General features: G+C 33.9%; 2 protein-coding genes, 1 non-coding gene and 1 pseudogene across 4 annotated transcripts; 2 read left to right on the top strand and 2 right to left on the bottom strand.

Moving 5' to 3' along the window:
* Positions 1-502: 502 nt before the first annotated feature.
* On the bottom strand, positions 503-3,904 carry LOC106386792 (protein FAR1-RELATED SEQUENCE 12). 2 transcript variants are annotated; one of them, XM_013826605.3, is made up of 3 exons: positions 3,584-3,904; positions 994-3,356; positions 503-878 (listed from the first exon to the last, which is right to left on the bottom strand). In XM_013826605.3, exon 2 carries the CDS (start codon positions 3,328-3,330, stop codon positions 1,015-1,017), a length of 2,316 nt encoding a protein of 771 aa, XP_013682059.2. In that variant the 5' UTR covers positions 3,331-3,356; positions 3,584-3,904; the 3' UTR covers positions 503-878; positions 994-1,014. The 2 variants fall into 2 exon arrangements, with proteins under 2 accessions (XP_013682059.2, XP_013682058.2); XM_013826604.3 differs by having other exon boundaries at positions 994-3,361; positions 3,584-3,900.
* Positions 3,905-4,082: 178 nt separating this feature from the next.
* LOC106383501 lies at positions 4,083-5,613 on the top strand (annotated as a pseudogene).
* An 81-nt stretch (positions 5,614-5,694) lies between these two features.
* Positions 5,695-5,766, bottom strand: TRNAD-GUC. The gene has a single exon. It is a non-coding gene; the product is annotated as a tRNA-Asp (tRNA).
* A 13,002-nt stretch (positions 5,767-18,768) lies between these two features.
* On the top strand, positions 18,769-20,472 carry LOC106385124 (S-adenosylmethionine decarboxylase proenzyme 4). Its single transcript, XM_013825080.3, has one exon. The coding sequence runs from the start codon at positions 19,086-19,088 to the stop codon at positions 20,127-20,129; it is 1,044 nt and encodes a 347-aa protein (XP_013680534.2). The 5' UTR covers positions 18,769-19,085; the 3' UTR covers positions 20,130-20,472.
* The last annotated feature ends 2,404 nt before the right edge of the window (positions 20,473-22,876 follow it).

Here is a 22,876-nt window from a genome sequence, read left to right as displayed (position 1 = left end):
GAATTTTGGTCCTATAACCATTAAAAAAAACTACTTCAAAATTAAAAAAAACTAACCATCATTTTCCTTCTCTCTGTTTTTTTTTCTTCCTATATTTCTCTAACTCATAGTTAGTTTCTTAATTTTAGTTTTTTTTATTATTTCACCAATTCTCCCATAACATAACCGAAGTCTGATTTTTTTATTTTACTTCTGCATATGGTTCTAAATTACAATATGTTAGAGCACGTTTGCAAACCTTTGCTGATGTTGCACGTTCAAAATCTAATAAGAATCGAGAATGTTTTGACCTTTGCTCTTTCTGCAATGATCGATCTTGCGACATAGAAAAATAAACCGTATAGAGAAAAGAATAACACATGATAGGACTGTCTCTCAGTGTTCTTTTACTTTTATACTTCTTTCTCTCAGGTAATATTGGGAGTGATCTCTTGAAACTTGAAAGCCTAGCAATCTAGAATTTTTGAAAGCCTAGCATTCTAGAATTTTTGACTTAGAAATGAATCACCAAGGCTCTTCTATATCAGTGAGAAGGAAAAAAAGAGATTGAAAATGATATTAATAGTACATTCTAAAACTTCTAGGATCAAACGACGACACTTGGTTCTCTAAACATGATCCGTGGATCACACCAAAACCCTACACTTCTCATCTGTTCTCAATTTCTTAGAACATAAACAACACACAAGAGACAATAAACATGTCACTGATAATAATACATCACAAGAAGCTGCCATTGCAAATGATGACAATTATCACTGGGAAAAGACAATGACCACAACTCCAACCCCACCACCACCACCACCACATACAGCCACAAGGGTTAACATTAGAACGTAGAGCAAGAAAGACTTCATATTCTCCAAAGGGTAAAAAACCTATAGCATTAGCAACAATAACATCACCAAAAAACCCAAGAAACTTCAGCAACTTAAGAGACATGCCACTAATGATCTAACTTCAGATTAGATATCAAAGAAGATTTGATCTTACATTTTTTTCAAGCCGAGTTCATCATCTCTGCCAACAAAGCTTCTTGCCACCCTCACGCATAATCTCATAAGCAAGTTTATACTTCTCCAGAGATGAAGTCCCAAACTCTATATACTTAGAAGCAGCCTCTCTCAGACTCCAAACCATCAACGCCTTAAGATCCTGAGAGCTCACACCAGACTCCATATCACGCACAAACCCAAACTCAGCATTCTTCGTCCACCTGTGCAGTATATACTTAGACGGAAGCTCTTTAACTTCCAACAGATTAAACACTTTCAACACATGTCTACACAAAAGCCCTTCGTGCTCAAACATCTGACAGCTGCAGCTCGAGTTCAGATTCGTCGCGTTGAAAGTCACCGCGTGTTTCTCGTTCTCGTTCCCGCATTTCCTCACCAAGAACCTGCTCATCGCTCCTTCCTCGTAGGTCTTCAAGCAGAGGTAGCTGTAAGACTGGACGAGCTCGTTCTGGAAGATTCTGAAGACGGTGAGAGTGTAAAGCCTCCTGCACTGTTCCTCCACTGGCTCCTTCGTCTGCAAGAAAGGCTGCAAGTTGTAAGAGTTGAAATCCTCTTTTCTCTCCTCCTCGCGTCTCTGCTCGAGTCCTTGCTCGTATCTGCCGATGAACTCTCTGAGAGGCGTCAGAGCGTCGAGAGAAGGGCCAAAGAACGGCTCGAAGGCTCCGTTGATCGGGATCCCGGCGAAGAAGCTCGCTCTTAGATAAGCATGAGCCCAATGCTCGCGGCGCTCGTAGATCTCTCTGAGCCAGACGTCGTCTCTGAGACCGTACTTGTTGATGAGAGAGTTCCAAACTGAATCAAACTCCACCACGGTCTGACTCTGGTATATACACTTCTCGTACTCGTACTTGAACTCGCTCGGGAACGGTCTGAGATTCTCCCGCTCTTTCTCCCTCATCTGCCAAGCTGAGTACCTTCGATGCGCTCCGGGGAAGACCTGTGACAAAGCTTGCTGGATAGAAGAGTCTTGATCGGCTACAACCGACCTCGGAGGACGGCCCGACATGGCGCGAAGCCATGTCTGAAACAACCATAGGAAACTATCTTTAGACTCATCAGCAACCATTGCGCAACCGAGAAGCACTGGTTGTCGATGATGGTTAAAGCCGAGGAAAGTAGCGAAAGGGACTGAGTAACTTCCTTTTCTGTACGAAGTGTCGAACACAACTGCGTCGCCGAACTGACTACAAGCGAATCTCGCTCTGCTATCCGCCCAGAAGAGGCTGAGACAGCTTCCGCTGTGAACGTCTAGCTCGACGGCGTAGAAGAATCCCATGTCTTCGGTTTGTTTGGACTGGAAGTAGTCGAGAAGGAGAGGATACCATTCTTTACCGATTCTGTTCTCTCTTGATGTAGCTTTATTGATGTGTTTGTTGTTGTTGTTTAGTTCGATTAGCTCAACTGAGTCTAACCCTCCTGTGACATCGTCAGTTATCTTTTTCAAACCGTCTTGGTTATTTTTCCCCGGTTCGAGGTCGTGGTTATGATCTTTGTTGAGCCGGTCTACTATCCATCCGCCCGAGTCTTGCCTCTTGATCCTCATGTAAGCTCCGCATCCCATCCTCGAAGGATGCTGGAACCCTTCTCTCGAACAAACAAACCGTCTCGAAGTGATGGAGTTGTCGACTTTGGATCTGAACAGCTGACCGATCCGAACTCTAAACCCGACGACTTCCGCATAGGCTTGGTAGAACTGACACGCTTCGTTAGCCGAAGCAAACTCCAAACCTGCGTAAGGCTCACTACCGGAAACAGCTTTAGAATGATGATCGTTGCTCACTTCTCCTTCACCAACGCTACAGCTTTTGAAGCGTTTGAGAGAGCTTTTGGAGGAAGATCTTTGCTCTCTGTCAGACTCGTCAACAACTTTCATTTTCGGTCTATGCTGATTAACAGTTGTAGCAAGCTTAGTAGGAGCAGGAGCTCTAACAGGACGCGGAGTCGTCGTGGTCTCCTCAGCTTCACCTCCGAGCTCGTGGTTATGCTCTTTCTGGATCTGGTCAAGAACCCATTTCCCTGTGTCCCTTCTCTGGACGCGGATGAAAGCAGTGCATCCGGTTCTCGAATTCAACTGAAAGCCTTCCTTAGAGCAAACGAACCTCCTCGAAGAAACTGTTCCGTCTGTTCTCGATCTGTACAGCTGGCCGGTCCTCGCTTTGAAACCGGTTCTCGCAGCGTAGACGTTGTAGTACTCGCGAGCTTCCTCTGCTGTGTCGAACTCTAGACCAACGTAAGGCTCGGCTCCTCCTCCTGAGTTGTTATGTTCTTCCGTGTTGTGGTTCAGAATCCGTAGTGGGTATGCTTTTGTTACCATGGTGTTGAAACCGCTATGCTCAGTAGCTGAACTATTATTGAGGAAACACACATAAAAGAGTTAAATCAAAACCCACAATGAAGGAAGGTTGTAGATACATAACAACAGAACTAATCAATCATCCTCCAAGACAAGAAAGGTAGAAACTTTAACTAAAAAAGAGAGGAGCTTTAAGATTATAAACCTAACTACACACATCCAACAATGAGATTCAAGGGAGGGAGGGAGAAAGAACAAATCAACCAACAGTTACCTCTCCATTTCTCGACCGGAGACTAAACGAATCGGATAAGGAAAAGGTTAGCCGGTAAAAAGGGCGGAGATTGCGAGAAACTCTTCAGATTAGCCGCGGTTGGAATACACGAAGAGGATTCATTTCACGACATTCTCTTTGGCGGGAATTAGATTGGTGGTGGTGGTGGTGGGATGGTAAGAACAAATTAATTTAGGGATTTTTCGGCGAAGACGATGGATAGCGAGAAAGAGAGAGAGAGAAGAGAAGAAGAAGCAAGCCCCAAACCTTTCTTTATCCGTCAACTTGACAGCTTAGACCAAAAAAATTAAAATTAGATATCATTCTTACATTTGTTGACAAAAATATAATCTAATATTTAGTTATGTCTTGTAATAAAGTTAAAAACTTTTACATTAATCAATAAAAAAAAAACATTTTTTTTAGGGGGTGGGTGGGGAGAAAGTAAGAACCTTTCAATCTCCTTGAGAAAAATCCAAATCTAGGGTTCCGGTGAATAAAAATCACTCCTTTCTACGATTCGCGTGTTGCTGCTTCGAGATTGAATTCGAGTCAGTCGTATCTGATCACTCTCATTAGAAACAGAACTCGACAGAACCACTCTAACACACCAGATACGGAGTCTAACCCTCGAGTCTTGTCGAGATAGTGAATCCAAGTCCGACGAGCTGCAGAAATCAGAAATGGGCTAAAACTGTCTATACGATCATTAGAGAGAGAGACGGAGATGGCAGCAAACTCTGTTATTTGATTTTCCCCTCGTTTAACTTCGCGGATCCTCTGTTTTTCAGAGAACTGTTGTCATCACAGAACAACAACGTTATGTTTTCTCTCTGGTTCTTCCGTTGGCTTTGCTCCACCTTTGATTACAAACCTGATTATGTCTCTTTAAACCTTCTCTTTGGTTCCCTTTTGGATGCAAGAGCTGTAAAAGCTGCGAAAGGCTTTCTAGATTCAACCGGTTTTAACCCGGAGGTAACGTTGCTGGAGAGATACGTGAAGTGTCTTTGCAAAGATGGGTTGGTTGATGAAGGTATCAAAGTGTGTACACTACTAAAAGAGAAGAAACTCGATCGCTTCTGGAGCTTTATCACCAGTGAATGGCGGAATCTGAGTTTGATATTGTGAGGATAAAGTGTTTGATTCAAGCTCTGTGTGAAGGTGAGGAGGTTTCACAAGCCTACGAGCTTCTCAAGAAGAGTTTGAAACAAGACACGCTGTGTATCCCCAATTGATGTCTATCTGGCTACTGTAAGATTGGGAGCAACGCTTCTATGTCGGAGACTCTTCACACCATGATTGCCTGGAACCATCTCCCGACTATTTACACCTACCAGGAGGTTATAAAAGGGTTGTGTTGGAAAGAGAAGCATCGCCAGGCGTTTTGTGTATTCAACGATCTCAAAGAGAGAGGCTACGCACCTGCACCACGATGATCCACGGGCGAGTTCACTTACAGTGTGATGGTACATGCGCACTTGGAAAGAGGCGAAGTTGTGCTTGCTAAGGAACTTTACGGGGAGATGATTAGGAATGGGTTTGGATAAACGACGGTCAGCTGTAATACAATGATCACGGGGCTGTGCTCGTATGGAAGAGCTGATCAGGCTTTGGAGGTTTTCAAGAGAATGTGTGAAACTGGAGTGGCGCGGGACGCAATCACGTATAACGCTTTGGTTCAAGGGTTTTGCAAGGAGAGCAAAGTTGAGAGAGGGATTAGTCTGTTTAACGAGCTCAAGGCTTTTAGGTGTGAAGCCTTCTGATAGGACTTACGCTGCACTCCGGAAGATGAGGAATCTGAAGATGTCTGATTCTGTTGCAGCTTCCTTAAACGAGATTCTGGAGAGTGCGTGAAAGAAACTAATTTTGTTGAGTGTCTTGTGTGAGTTCACAAAACTAGTTTAGAGTGTAATGTCTATAAAGCAGTATTGAATTAGTTCTAAGAATACCTTTGCTAGAGGACAAGTTGTGAAGAAGTTCAAGTAACTTCTTATGGTTTCTTGCTAAAATGATCTTCACTTCTTGCGGCTTATTAGGATTCGCAACAAAGATCTGTAAGCACACAAATAAAATATTTTGGCCAGCGCCTGCGCAAAAACAAAAAAAGCAAGCGCCGTTGCCGGGTATCGAACCCGGGTCACCCGCGTGACAGGCGGGAATACTTACCACTATACTACAACGACTTTGTTGAACTTTTTAAACTTGAGCAATAATTCTCTACTTAGTATGCTATTTTTAAACTTGAGCAATAATTCTCTACTTAGTATGCTATTTTAATGTGTATTACTTATCTCAGTCGCACAAATTGCCAAAATCTCTTATAAATATAACAAACTGAATTTTCGTTTAATGGTTCCATTTATTCTATAGTCAAAAGTTTATAGGTCTTCTTAGTTTATTGAAGATCGACATCCCAGTTAAAATCTCTTATATACTAAATCACAAGTCACATAACCAATTAAATGTTGCCACATAATTCATGTTTACAAAATTAAAAACAATTAAAACAAAACAATCTTAAAAAAATAACTGTAGGCACCGACTTCTTAAAACAATCCACTGCTTCTTAAAACAATCCACTAGGACAACTACCCGCGATCTTCTTTCTTCCACAATTTTTTATTTTTCTCGATTCCTATAAATCTCTAAAATTTGACAATTAAAAGACGTTTAAATAGAATGTTTGAGTATTATTGAAGTCTTATCAAATGTTCGAAATCTCTAGAATGAAAGCGTGAAGTTTGTTGAAAAAAGTTTGTTCGAGACCATGATCAAATCAGGTTAGTGTTTGATTTGAAACAACAATGTTAAAATGTAACTTTTTGCTCTGTTCAGAATGATATTGTGTTACAGGAGCATAAGGTTTTAAGTATTAGAGCGAAGCAGGAAATAAATTATTGATGCGATCAGGAAGAGCTCTTGATGATATATATATATATACCAACTGCCTTGCTCATTGCTTATTTCGCAAGGCTTAATAATTTTCTCTATTCTTTTTTTTTCTCGGGTCATTTCTAGGGTTTCAGTCGCTCTCCGTCTAAATCAGAGATTATTCACTTGGCACGAGATTTCACAAAGTTTCCTTTTTGAATTGCTGAGAATTTGTTTCAGATCTGTGTGATATCGAAACACGTTCTCAAAATTTGTTGGACTGAATTTGGTAAACAGTTCTCTTAGACTCTAAGGTTTTCATATCTCTCCCACTAAGGTTCCGTACGAGAATTTCTCAAACGAACAAGGAAACGTAACGATGAAGAATCTAGAAGAGCAATGGGTGTGCTGCGAAGAAACTCTTTGAGAATAATTACTCTAGAGCAAAAATATTCATTAACTAGGCAAAGAGTTTGGATATAGATCTTGGTTGTTTAAATCAAATGCTGATTATGATCGATGTTTAATTGTTTATTGCAGGAGGAAGAGAAACTGACTGATATGTGATTCTGACTGTAGTTTGTTGCTAATGAAGAAACCGTCAAGAAACTGCACAAGAAGTTAGCTCTTTTCTTCATCTCGGACAAGAACAAGTTCAACGGCGCAAAGGGCACTTTTTAAACTGATTTTAAAAGCTTGGTCTCAGTTGTCTGATCAAGAAGGTAAACATAAAAATAGTGGAATTCAGAAATCACAAAAGCCACATGAGCCTGCTTCATCTAACAAGCCAAGGCCAAAGCCTAAGCCTGAGTATGAACCTCCGCCTAAGTTTGAACCTACTTTTTGGAAAGGGTGCAATAGATGCAAGACATATTGTGAATTCATGAGGGCTGATTACCTTAACAAGTCCTCCTGAGCATCATGCTTTACTTTTTTTCCCTTGTGTGTTCTTCAAATAAATGTGCCACTATCCATTTATACATTTAGTTTGGAAGTATGCTTTCAAATTACCCTTTTAATACGAGAATTCACCTGGCACTTGATGTTTTACTCATGTCTGATGTGAGCTTATCATTTCTGTTGTATATATTTAAAAGGTATAGTAGTAAATATCACCTATTCTAAAACTAAGGAGTTTGTTAACTTTGATTAGTCAATTATTTTCTATTGTTTTTGTAGATAAATGATTTTTTTCTTTGATTTGCTTTCACAAAACGGTGTATCTATTACAAGTTATTGTTTACTGTTTTAATTAATTGGTTGTAAATTATAATGATGGTTGACAAATAAAACTTTGTTGTAATATTGTTTTTGTTTGCAGTTGATATATATACTGAATGTTTAAAGCCATATATTACAGGTTAAGAATTAGAAAAACATAGGAAGAACAAGACATTCAGAAGTAAAACAGAAAAGCTTCAAATTAGATTATGGAGGGAGCTAAATATAAAATCATCGTATTTTTTTAAAACTAATCTAATTATATGATCAATTTATTTTTTTAGAACTAATCTAACTTAATCAGTGATAAACTGATTAGTGTGTTCATGGTTTGTTTTTTTGCTATACTCATCTTTTTATAAAAATAAAAGTTGTTTTATACATGTAATTTTAGTTATCTAAAACTGAAATTTGGTCTTATTTATAAGCAAAAATAAGTTCGCCATACTAGTACAATATAAAGTGTTTGCAATTTTCTAAGTATAATTGACGAATATGCATATAAATTTTCTTGAGATGTATCATGTAGATAATGAGATACAATGGTTTGGTTCATACCCCAAATAGGCAAATATTAATACATTACTATTTGGTTCAATTCGTGTGACTGGTTACCATTTGAGATACACTATGACAAATAAAAAAAGGAATAAAATTAAAAAAATCTCAAAAATAATGAAGAATAATTTTGTTTTATTATTCTCTACAAAAAAAGAATGATAAGGAATAAAAAAAATAATTCCTTATGAATGGTGTATTTTTATGGGAATCATAAAGAATTGAATATTCCTTCTTATTCTCTAGGTCACCAATCACACCTGTTACATCAGTAATAACCTGATTAATTTATTTCTCAATAAAAACAAATAAATGCAATATCTAGAGTGGATATATATATATATATGTGTGTCTAAAGTCCCTCCCCCTATATTTGCTCAGACCATATGCTTATGATTTGCCTACCTTAATGAGTTAAAAAGTGAAACCCTAAAACCCAAACATATGTTTTTATTGCATAGGAGTTTAGGGCTTCTGATTTGGAGACACTGTCATATCAATGTGCCCCTTCCCTATCAAATTCGTCATATCCCTCAAAACATCATCAACATATATATAGCTTCCCCCTTTTTGCTCTCAAAATATATATATATATATATATATATATATATATATATGATAAATGCAAATAAAATAACATCCCAAAGTCTTCAGAGATTTGTGAATATATTTAGAATAGCTATGTGAAAATGAATATTTTTAATAAGTTTTCTCACAGATATTAGTGTTATTTTCAGTCAAGAGAAACCTTTTTAAAAAATATATCATAAATTAAGTACATATATAGAAGAAGAAAAAACTAAAAGCTCATGTAATACAACCATCTTTTTAATAAAAATACAGAACATATTTTTTTGAACATTGTTAAAAATACAGAACATTGTTAAGTTGATTTAATGATTATGTATTGTTCTTACAAACTCTTAAGTTTTGAGTAGATGTTCACATGACATTGTGATTGTCACTACTATAGGGGTTTCGTAGGTGATCATTATTTATTAACCAGTACATATATATGCAATAGTTAGAATAGACAGGAGACATGTTTTATAAGCATAATATGAATGAGCCCACAAGCCAAGCTAAGTTAAATATTCCATAACATTGCACCAAAAAAGTCATTATGAGAGATACATGCATATGTTTAATCTAACCATATGCAGCAACGAACAAAGATTCTTTTGAAAAAAGTGTACAAAATACTGTAATAAACTAATAACTGACTATTAGTCAATGCATCATATATAATTTATAGTTCCAAGATATATTGATAATCCTCGCGTTAGAAGCAGCACTCCTCGTAGCAAAATCCAAAGTTGATTTTAGTTCAGGCATGCATATATACTTTTTATTTTTAAAAAATAAATACAACGCTTTTAAATAAGTCAGAAGCTATAGAAGCAGTAGTTGTGTAGAGGAAAATGATTCTAATGTACTAAACTGTACATGGAAGAAATTAAAAAGAGAAAATCAGTTACCTTTTGAAGAGGGCAGGGGGTTCGGGGAAGAGGGAACATGATGGCCTCCATGCTTCACCGTTCTCTCATCATCAGCTATCTTATTTATTTTCGTAAAGACTGAACCAAATCTCTTGAAAGTCTCTCCATGACAAAAGTGTCAAATATTATCTTGCTGGATTTGCACAATATGACAAAGAGATGACGCATGCTTACGCCAACACGTCTCATTATTGAGGCAACTTTATAAAAATAAAATTATATACCAGAGATAACGGATGTACTTCTCTTTGTAGAGTCTACGGCTTTGGTCCTTTGGTTGAAGCATGATATTATCGTATATATTATAGTTATTAAACCTATTTAACTTTGGTTAGTTATAAAATTGTGCTTGGTTAATTTGTTTCACCATTCGATCAAATAAACTCTTACATGAAAACCACATTCAATTGTACGGTTGCAGTGTTGAGATCAAATCAATAAGTACAGTTCTAGATATGTAATTTTGGTCCTAGAAACTTCAGTAGCAAAAAACAGAAGCAGTCTAAATCATTTAAACGGATAAAAATTAATGAAGCAAGTGTTGGTCCAGGAATCGAAAGTACAATGCATGCATGTATCAGCCCTTTCACTGGAATGATTCCTGCGTGGAGAAACCATAAGGGTCATATTATTTCCTCTCATAATCTTATTTTCTTATTCTCTACAACCAAATTAAAAATAGTTATTCTGATGTTTGTAATAAAGAGAGGAAAGCATAGCATGAGGCACGGGGAATGATTTGCATCGAATAATAAATTGCCACATATGTATCCTACAACCTCCCAAGAAAACTATACAAATACTCTTATTTTTGTTTTTGGCTAAGATGTAAATACTCTATTATTATTATACCGTATAGATTAATATACCAACTAATTACACTAGCTATTTGTTTTTTAGATCAGCTCAAGCTTAAATAATAGTATAATGATTTTTTGATGTGAAAAGAAAACACTATGGAGTATCGAGAATCATTCTGGGTTTGGTCTTTGGGCTCGAGACATCTTATTGTTATATGCATGCACTGTCTGCGTTTTCAGCATGCGCTTCTCTTTTGTTCGTTTTCCCTTCGAGATTAATATAATAACGCAAGAAACTTATTAATAAAAAAAAATGTGTACCAAAAAAAAAACTTATTAATAAAATTGGAATCTGATGACCTAATATTTTGTATGTAAACTTCTTATGATAATTTTGTAATTTAATCCAATAGCAATAAATAATTAAACATATATATATATGTGTATATATATATATATGTATGTATCGATTCTTATCTTATGATTTGATGAAGTTATCCTACTTAATTTATATTTTATTGGATGTGTCTTAACTGGAATAGTCTGAGTGGAGATATTTTCTTGGAGGATTTCACAGTTCTGGTCCAAGTATAGCAGATGAGATTATCCCAAAAATGATCCAAGCTGGTCATGGTTTCTGACTGAGTAAAAATAAGATATGTGGTCACAATATCTATACTCTTAGATATGAAAGCATAACAAATAAAAACAACAGCATATACAAAAGATAATGAGAAAGATTATTGGGAGCACAACATGAAATAGTGATGAATTAGCATACGGTGTGTGAAAGATAGTGGGCATCTTTGGTTAATTATTCTTGGATATAAACTTGTGTGCGCATGATACAGTAGCACTCAATTTATCCTAATTTGTACAAGCTTCCCCTACTCCCATTTTTAGTCTATGTTCCATTTAGTCATTTAGTAATAATATTTAATTAGAGTTAAATTAGAGACAGCAAACAGTGAAGTTTTTAACTAAAAGATTTAGATTGAAAATAAGTCCAGTAACATTGTTATATGTTTTGATATAAATCATATCTGACTGTTGAATCATGGTTTTTAGTATCTTGATAATTATCAAGAAAAAAAAGACCATCTGATAAGTATCTTGATAATTTTTTGTAACTCCAATCTTTGTAAGCAAATTTGCATTAAACCTATGATATACACTTACATACATGTACATGACCGATAAGAACGTATTTACTATACTTTTTCTTAGTCCACTAACAAACGTATTTACTATACTTTTTTTTAATCTACTAACAATCATGCTTAAACCATCTGAAGTTACTTCTGTATAACTTTATATAATCCTTTGACATATGACATGTCAAAGAAAAAAACGTACCAAATATAACTACATAAGCGTAGTTGTCACCCAGAGGAGTGACTTAAGTAGGCCACTATGTTCACATGTCACTGTCTTAAGGAATGGATTTGTTAGTTGTGGAGTCCACTTTTCTCTTATTGTCCTCGATTCAGGGCTCATTTACAATGATGCTGTAAAATTCTCACCTCTTCAGTGTGGCCCTTTTCCACATAGGCTGTTCCTTCCAAATCCATGACCTACAACATATGTTGAGAAGACGACTTGTGCCCACAAGATATGCTGATATATCTAAGATATGACATGCTTGAACTCTCGAGCTTTTGGCGATAATTCTTTTATTTTTTATTTTGGTTAAAGCGATGAGTTTATACAACTATAACTATATGGTTAATATGAATGTGCTCCCACTGATCTCTCATTGTATTGTGTATATGCTTTGTTTTCGTATTCAAGGGCATCTCCAGTGGCACACAATAATTTCCTCTATATTTCACTCTAAAATAGAGTAACTCTATTATAGTGTTGGATTTGCTCCAATAGTTCACTCTATAATAGAGTTACTCTATAATATAGTGAAATATAGATGAATGTTGTTTTTTACTCCAAATATAGAGTAAAAAAATAAGATTACTCTATATTTCACTCTATTATATAGTGAACTGTCGAAGCAAATTCAACTTTATAATATAGTTACTCTATTTAAAGTGAAATATAGAAAACATTATTATGTGCCATTGGAGATCGTCTAAGAGATTATAGAGATACCTAAATCCATTTAGCAGTCTTGGAGTGATCCACTATGCATATAGTTCCATTTCACATACCTAGTTGAAATAAGGGGTTAATCTATCTATCTTATTAAAATAGAAGTACACTTATAAATTAACTCTTAGTTTTTTAATTTATTTACATCTCAATGCCACTAAAGTAATAAAGTTACCTACCTTTTAGTATTCTTGTTTTTTATAGTTTAATGAATGCATTTTCCTAAAATGAAATACAACAAATTATGTTCTACTTATTTAAGGAATACTTCTTATAATCAAACTAAATAATAAATTACACTTAATCAATACCAGAAATATAACAAAATGTTCATTATACGGACTGGTTATTTTTTATTTTGGTATATTAACTACGTCTAAAAAACATAAAAAATGATATAAGAATAAAACTAAATACAACAAATTATGTCCTACTTATTTAAGGAATACTTCCAATAATCAAACTAAATAATAAATTACACTTAATCAATACCAAAAATATAACAAAATGCTCATTATACAGACTGGTTATTTTTTATTTTGGTATATTAACTATGTCTACAAAAATTGAAAATGTTATAAAAAATACATAATATAAAACACATCTATTTTATTAAAATAGAAGTACACTTATAAATTAACTCTTAGTTTTTTAATTTATTTACATCTCAATGCCACTGAAGTAATAAATTTACCTATTTTTTAGTATTCTTATCTTTTATAGTTTAATGAATGCATTTTCCTAAAATGAAATACAACAAACTGTGTCCTACTTATTTAAGGAATACTTCCTATAATCAAGTTAAATAATAAATTACACTTAATCAATACAAAAAATATAACAAAATGTTCATTATACGGACTGGTTATTTTTTATTTTGGTATATTAACTATGTCTAAAAAAATAGAAAATGTTATAAAAAATACATCACATAAAGCACACAAAATTATAAATAATATATAATCGATCATTTGATTGTATAAATCAAATATAGCCATAGCCAACATTTTATTTTACCTAAATTTTTGATCCATAAAAAAATACATTTACACCAATACACGGGTTATATTTTAAAAATATAGGTATAATAATTGACGGATCAAAAAATAAAATAAAATTATTCACAATAAATTATAAAATTTATGGGTTTAGAAATATATTAAACAATTATTTAATACATATAAATTTTATAAATATATATTACCATTTATATAAGATAATTGAAAAAAAAGAATATCGGCGGATGCGCGGATCAAGTTATATTTATATCTTTTTTTTTTTTTTTTTTTGTCACTGGGCGCTCTCTGGAATCCCGGAGGAGTCGAACCCGTGTGCCTTGGGATCCAGTTCACTCTAGTGTTTTACCACTAGGCTATTCTGTCCCGGCAGTTATATTTATATCTAATCTTTCAAATTTTGTTTACGGTGCAACTAAGATAAGGTTGGAATATTCTCTTCCTTTAATTATTTGATTAATAAATAATAATGTTTGGGTGTGGGAGTGATGGAAGAGACAAGTGGGAGAGACGATTGGTGGGTGCGCGTGCAGCTCCTACTTGTGGGATTGTGGTCATAATTAACGCAGAGAGGTTCTTATTGTTCTATTTTTTTTGTCTTTAAAAAAAAAAAATTATACGGTGAAGCAGTTACGAACCGCCACGTGTTAGTGTACACTGCAAACAGTACAAAAATCCACCCACAATCGGTTCTTATTTTGCATATACAGAAGATGAATCTTATGCTTTTTGTGGAGCTCAGGCCACAAAAAGTATTAAGAACTTCATTTTTTTTTGTGCGATAATCATGGCCTAATGCTTACTGCTCTCCTACCCCTAAACATTTCCTCCTTGTTTTGTCATTTTCTGTTTATCCATTTTAATAAAATCTTAATAAGATTTTTTTTTTTGAACAAAAAATAATTTTGTTTTTCTGACCAAAAATAGAATGCAATTGGTCTTCATTATTCCTTCGAAGTTAAATAAATTAACATATATTTGGGTGTCAGTAGTTAGTTATTATTTTGTTTAAGCTTACTCCAAACTCAATTAACATATATTTGGGTCGTTAGTTATTTATTTTCAGCTTATTCCAAACAAAATTGGTTTCGTTAGTGCATCATTATTTAAGAATCGGTTCTTAGATTTTTAGTTAAAAGTTAAAAAACGGTTTTTTATATTCCGATAAGAATCCCACCGTAAAAACTTTTGATTAATCATGCTCTCATGTGCTTTGATTTGCTCAGTTGAGTCAAAGTTGGCTCTAAACAAAGTAAACTCAACTCAGTTTGGGTATGTTTTATACTTTCATGTGGTGTATATACTTACATATCTAATGACTTTTGACACATCATATAACGACATTCATGTAAAATAATGGACAATGATAATGCCAGACACACAGTTAGACAAAATTGCATGGAAGCTAGAAATGATGTTGAAAGGGCACTTTTGGTGTCACGTAGCGAAGCATTCATTTCATTTTCCTAAATTAAAATTATAAAATATATAATTATCAAATTGCCACGCCTGATCGTTTTTATTTGCTAATTTCCCGTTTACAAGAGTGCGCTCAGTCTTGATACACCGTTCTCATTTGAATGGTAACCAATCCGAAGTAACTAATCTGAAATTGTAGAAAAAAAACGAATCTGGAATCGTATCAAAATTTATTTAAATATACAATAAGTTTTATATATCCAATAACTTGAATTGTCTGAAGAGCTAGAGCAACAACAGAAAAAAAAAACTAATTATTGAACTTGAATTTCTTTGGATATAAGTACATTATCGGATAAAAATAGATTCTGACTCAAAATATAAAACCGTTCGATATTATAAATTTGGTTAGACTTCTTCGTCTATTATTATTGAAAATCAAAAACTATAAAAATGAAACGTATCATTATCGAAATCGTGATTGAACACATCAACTACTAACTAGTGGTGTCGACGAGCGACTATTCCTGAATACTGGTCTGTCGTGATTAAATTCATATCTTTCATATAACTATAATCATTTTCTCTTTTGGTATCACTAAGTATATGTGTCCCAACTTTATTTATTATGTTTTAGCAGTCTTGATCCCTCTCTAGCGGTCCTAGCTATATTTAACGTATGTACATACACATTCGGATATGACCGAGCTAGTTGTGGTCAAATGAATCGAAGAGCTAAGAGCATCAACAACCCCATTCCATAATTTACTGCAAAATGGAGTTAAAAATGGAGTTATGAACAAATAAAAAATTCATTACTCCATGGAGTAATCACTTTTTTGTTTGTTCACCACTCCATTTCTCACTCTATTTTGTAGTAAATTATGGAGTGGGGTTAGAGATGTTCTAATGTGTAATGATTTATGTTGATGCAACCAAATGGACTTCACTTATGATTCAAACTTTAATAAGGTCCCTCTAAAGTTAGTCCCCAACAAAATCATCTTCAAATTAGCACACGATTTATCATTTCTCTTTCCAACCATAAAAGAGTTTCATGCTACATTCAATTATTAATTCTTTTCGCTATGTATTAAAAATTCGTAATTTTTCATCTTTTTCAGGCTGTTGTTCTTATCTTCTGTTTGAATTTTGGAGCCAGGATACATTTCGAAACTATGGATTTTTATTTATTTACTATAGCTGATTATCACTGTTTATATATGATTTTGAATGAAATACCAAGAACAAATAAACCTAAGTTTGATTGAGTTAAGAAAAGATAGTGTTTGAGTTTAGAACACATTGTCTAATGTAGATTATCCGGATTGGATCATCTTTTCATGCTCTTCATCTTCTCTTCTCAGCTTCTTATGACTAATCCTATTTGAACATATTAGATGTTTTTTTTTTAATTTGCTTGACCTGATAGTTTTAGAGGTCGATTGTTTGTGGTTTTTGAAATAGTTTTTGGTTTTTGTTTTTCATAAAACCATTTTTTTGCCAATCAAGATTTTGAGAAAATAGATTCCCTAAAATATAGGAAAACCAGATTTTGTGAATAACTACCTATTTTCAAGTAAAAACCAAAAACCAAATTTTCTTGGTTTTTCAAGTACGTGGGTTTTGTATTTCTTTTGTTCTTATTAAAATATTTGTATATTTATGTATTAATATATTAACCTTTTTTATTCTTGGTTTTTTAATATTGTACGTGAGTTTTTTATTTCTTTTATTCTTATTAAAATATTTGCATATTTGCATATTTATGTATTAATATATTAACATGATTATTATTTTTAAATTCAAAATAAACCAATCTACATATTTTTATTGGTAAAATATAAATAGTTAATTTTTTTATTTATTGATTCAGTAATGTCACATTTATTTAAATAATTTACTTATAACTAATATTTAGAAGAATTTAAATAATTTACTTATAACTAATATTTAGAAGAAATGATTAGATAAACAACATATCAGATTTAGAATCTAGTTATTACTTTGTATGTTATAATTATATAAATTTTATTCATTCTTACCATTTAAAAAAATATTTTAATTCTGTTGATATAAAATCCAACTACTCATTGTCTAAGATTAAATATACTTTTCAATTCCGGATATTAATATTTATTTTGTAAAACTGTAATTTCATAAATTTTATTCATTCTTACCATATTTTATAACAGTTTATTTTTGTTGTTTATTTTAAAAATAATATTTAATATATAATTATTTATTTTTAGTGATAATAGTAATTTTTTAAATTTTGTTTATTAATTCTTTATTTTACTTTGAAAACAAAAACCAAAATCTAAAAGCACCATTCAAGTTTTTCAAAAAACCAAAAGATACCGCAAAATCAAAAACCAAAAACTAAAAACTAAAAACCAAAAACCAAAAGCCAAAAACAAAAACTAAAAACTAACTAAACAATCATCACTTACTCTGAGGTTTGACCTTCTATTTTGAACACACTGAATGTTGACTCTTTCGGATAAGTTTGTGGCCAAACTCTAGTCAGTTCATTTCTCACCAGAGGTCCTACATCAATTGGTTTATTTCCTTTTGGTTGGACCCAGTTCTTTAATTAATGGACATGTCCTTTGGTTATTACACGCACACCAACAAATTTCCATAGCTAGCTAATCTCTAGACTGAACAATTCTCGGAGCATACGTTCAATCAGGCCTGGGCACAATATCTGTAACCTGAAATCCGAACCGAATCCGAACCAAAAAACCCGATCCGTATCCGGTACGAAATGTAAAAAATATTCAAATGGATCTTGTAAGGTGGTACAAAACATATTCGAACCCGAAGTGTTATTAACCGAACCCGAACGGTTAACCCGAAAAATCCAAAAAGATATCCGAAGAAACCGATCCGAATGTCCAAAATAATATACAATATAATTATATGAAACATGAATATATACTTCAAATATTGAATTTCATATTTATTTTGATATATTATCTAACAATAAATATTTAAAATATAAATAACTACCTTAAATACTTAATTATATATAAATAAATATATATGTCTTATGTTTTACTTTTACTTTTAAATTTTAAATTTTATTTCGGGTATATCCGAACCGATCCAATATAACCCGAATCCGAATGATATATGATTACTTTATGGGTTCTATGATGTGATACAAAACCGATTCGAACCCGATGTGTTATATCCGAACCCGACCCGTACTTGCAAATTTATTAGAATGGGACCTAGGAGGTATTATAAAAAAAAAACTGAAATCCGAAAAACCCGATCCGAACGCCAACTGGTACCCGAACGCCTACGTTCAATGGTTTGGCAATTCTGTTTGTTGGAACGGAAGAAACAAAAAATGACTATCAGGATAAATTATTTCACCTTGAAATTTTTGATCGCAAAATAAACCACTAAAGAATAATTTTGGATGCCATGATAAACCACCAAAAAAAAAAAATTATTTCATCTTCATCCTCTTTTGTTTCTCAATTATCCGTTGATGTCGCCAATCTTTTAGTAACATGATTGGTAGCTTTTGAAGCGATATTAAATTTTATTGCTAACATTTGCAAACACTATACAAATGACTTAACGATTCTATACAGTTTTACCGATACCTTAATTATGCAAATTTACATTAATCCATTACTTCAGAAACGTATGTCATAACCTACAGATCTTTCTCATTACAGAACACAAGAAACCAGAACAGAATCAGAAACACACACTAGTTAGATCTCTAACATACACTAAGATTCACAGATACATTACACGCAAAACACAAACTCTCATCATCTTTCTCGTTTCATTATGCATGTAATCATGATTTCTTGGTCTCTTAACCTCGCATGCTCCTGTTTCTCTATCCTCTAGAATATCTCCTATAAATACCACTTCTCCTCCACTAATCACCACTACTTCTCTACACACAAAAACATTTCCTCTGTTCTGTTCTATCGCCACACTTCCCCTGTTCTGTTTCACTCCCACATCTTCTTCTGACCATACAATGGCAGTGTCTGGGTTCGAGGGTTTCGAGAAAAGACTCGAACTTCGATTCTTCCACGACAACTCAACAACCAATAAAAACCCAATGGGCCTCCGTCTAATCGACTTCGAATCACTAGACCAAGTCCTAACCCAAGTGCAGTGCACGGTGGTCTCCGCCGTAGCGAACCGTAGCTTCGACGCGTACGTCCTCTCCGAGTCGAGCCTCTTCGTCTACCCAACCAAAATCATCATCAAGACATGCGGCACCACTCAACTCCTCAAATCAATCCGTCCTTTCATCCACCTCGCGCGTACTCTCAACCTCACGCTACGCGCGTGTAGATACTCGCGAGGCAGCTTCATATTCCCAAACTCACAGCCTTTCCCTTACACGAGCTTCGAAGACGAAGTCGTCATCGTCGAAGAAAGCCTCCCGAAATCTCTCCGTCACCGTAAAGCCTCCGTCATGACGCCGTCTAATAACCCCTCGCGTGCTTGGCACGTGTTCGCGGCTAGCGCTGACGTGGAACCTGATGAGAGGGTCGTTGTCGTTGAGGTTTGCATGACGGAGCTTGACCGAGTCAACGCCCGGAGCTTCTTCAGACGGAAAGGGGACGAGAAAAATAGCGATTCCGCCGGGAAAGAGATGACGCGGCTGAGCGGGATCGATATGATTAACGAAAACGCGTTTGTATGCGATTTCGCGTTTGATCCTTGCGGTTACTCGATGAACGGAGTCGACGGAGAGCGTTACTCGACGATCCACGTCACGCCGGAAGACGGTTTTAGCTACGCGAGCTTCGAGTGCGGGTTGTCTTTATACGACGACGACGGTCGTGGAGATATCGCGGAGGTGTTAACTCGCGCTATTGATGTTTTCCGGCCGAGTTGCGTCTCCATCGCCACCACTTACGGCGGCGAGGATTATGACCACGAGGTGACAAAGCGAGTGGAGCGACTGTTGCCGAAGAAGCTCGGTCTCAAGTGTCGGAGCAGACTAAAGGATGAGTTTCCGGGATCTGGAACAGTTGTTTTTCAGTCTTTCACGCCTCGCCGGAGATAGGTGTCGCCGGAAGAGAACAAAAAAGGTTTTAGATTTTAATTTAGTCGAGGGGAGAAAGAAAAGGAAGGTGGTGACGTGGAGGGAAATGATTGGTTGACTTGGGTTTAAAAATATTAAGTGGGAACATATGATTAAGCATGCACCCCACTTTGCACCTGTGGCAGTGTTGTCAGTGTGTCACGCCTAAAGCCTTTTTGAGGTTCAGTGTTGTAGAATTTTAGTGGCGGAGAAGGTAAAAATGTTTGTTCCTTTATTTCTTTCTTCTTTTCTTTGCTATGTTTGTTTTTATAAAATTTAAATCTCTTATATCAGACGTTTGATATACGGTTTACTTGTTCTTACTTATATGGTTGCAAGTTAATTCAATCATCACCGTAAAATCTAAGAAGAATATTTACATAGCCAAGGTATACATGGTTTAGCCAAAGAATAAATTACATCTAATATAATGTTGTACACACATGCAAATATGTGGATACCAAAGATATCCTCCATAGAGTAAAACATGGCATAAGTTTTGTTTAACCGGTTTTCGTTATGTTTTATCGATCTTGAGTTACATTTGGTGTTACTGTTAACAAACACATGTGGGAATTAATTAGTCTCACGCTGATATATTCTATGTCAGTTTAGATATTGACCTTATAAAAAGAAAATTAATATTATGTTAATAATCGCGCATGTAAACTCTTTATGCACTCCAACATACTAATATACAATTTGCACGTGACAATAATTAGCTAAAAGTAAACTACAATTTCGTTATATGTTTGCACTAAGATATAGTAGCAAAACGCAACTCGTTTTCGTTTTGTTTAAATTAAGATACCCTCTGAGGCTCTGAGCAGTGGAAGCCTCTTCCACTCTGAAACTTCACCTTTGTAACAGTTGATTTCTAAATTGATGATTAAGTGGTGGTTATAAAGAGAACTAACATTTTAGTAATCATCAGTAATAAAAGAAGGATATAAGCCTTAGATAGAGTGTCTACGTAGGCAAAAATAATCGGTCAATGAGAAACTATATTTTTGCCATGTCATCTCCTCTATTTATTTTTACAAAATGATCCTTTAACTTTTTACTTAAACAATTATAACCGAAAATATTTTTTAGTGAAATATATTATTTATATAAATATAATTATATTTTTTATTTACATAACAGTTTGTAAGGAAATATTTAGTATAAATAATATCATAATTTTATAAAATACTAAAATAAATTGGGTTAGTTTTCAACTTTCACAAATAAAAAGTATTATTTGTAAACTTAGAAAAAAATATATCAAAAATATTCTTTTTCATGAGAGAAAATAGAAAAATACATCGGAGACAAATCCATCTCTATTATGAAATTCTTCTATTTTAGAGAAAAAAATAGAGGAATACATTGGAGATGGTCTAAGGCATGGCCGACGTAAATAATCGACGTTGAGATTTCAGCTTTTCTGATTCTTACTATTCTAATGTTTCAATATAATTTGAATATTCTCTTTGTTTTATAATATAATGGTTTAAAAGTATTTTTTTGTTTCACTATATAAATTATTTTTATATTTAAATGTAACTTTATATTTATTGAATATTGTGTAATATAAATTTATGTGTAATTGATTAAATTTATATATTAAATGACAGTTTTCCAAAGTAATAACTTTTAAACATTACAAATTTTAATTAAAATGATTACATTTTGAAATAGATAGAGTAATCTATAAACTAACTCTATATAGATATGAGGACAAAATTGTAAAGTGGTTTCACCTTGAATTTCTTTCATTTTGTGCATTCCTAATTGGAAGGAAATAATCAACACCTAATATTATGTTACTCTCAGTATATTAAAAATGGTCGAACCGTAAACCAATTAAGGATGATGTAAGGAAGACATAAAGATGTATTTCCAGTTATCACAAATATAGAATCAATTGACAACAACTTAATTATGTCTATCGTAGGACAACAGAGAAGAGTTTCCATACCTTCTAATATTATAATATCTCACTATATTAGTGGCTAAATCAGTTTTCTCTAGCACAAATACTCACTCCATTCTTGGAGTTTAAGCTTTTCTATCTGATGATATTAGTAGTTTGATAAAAAAAAAGAAACGGTCGAACTGTACATTATAATTGGAGAAAGAATACAAATAAAAATCAATCGAAGACTTTTAAGGTGTATGAAACAAAAATTGGAAACAACAATTCTCTGCAATTAAAGAATAAGACAATAAAATTGTAAGAATACAAAATAAAACAAAAAATACGCACAGAAAAAAAGATTTAGTAAAATAAAAGCATCATATAATTTCCATAATTGATAGTGCTGAGTTACACTAAAAAGTCTAAATTTACAACATACACAATTTTATTTACATCCTCAAACCTATTATCTAATTACAATGATTCTAAAAAAAGTGTCAGCATGAAGATTTAGAAAATATACGATAAAATATAATACATAACGTTAAATAGGGGTGGACGTTCGGGTACCCGTTCGGGTTCGGATCGGGTATTTCAGATTTTTGGGTATTTCGGTATAGAGGTATAGAACTCATTCAAGTATTTCTGTACTTCGGTTCGGGTTCGGGTATTTTTAGTTCGGGTTCGGTTATTTCTGATCGGGTTTGGATATTTAGATTTTGAAGAAAAAAATTAAAATTTTCATTTCTCAAATTTGTTGTATTTAAAAATATAACTTTCATTTAACTTATTTTTTTTTATTTTTGGTAGATTGAATTGTTAATAG

This window comes from Brassica napus, chromosome C3 (genome assembly GCF_020379485.1).
Source record: "Brassica napus cultivar Da-Ae chromosome C3, Da-Ae, whole genome shotgun sequence".
In the NCBI taxonomy this organism is placed as follows: Eukaryota; Viridiplantae; Streptophyta; class Magnoliopsida; order Brassicales; family Brassicaceae; genus Brassica; species Brassica napus.
This window is presented reverse-complemented; position numbering and strand designations above follow the sequence as displayed.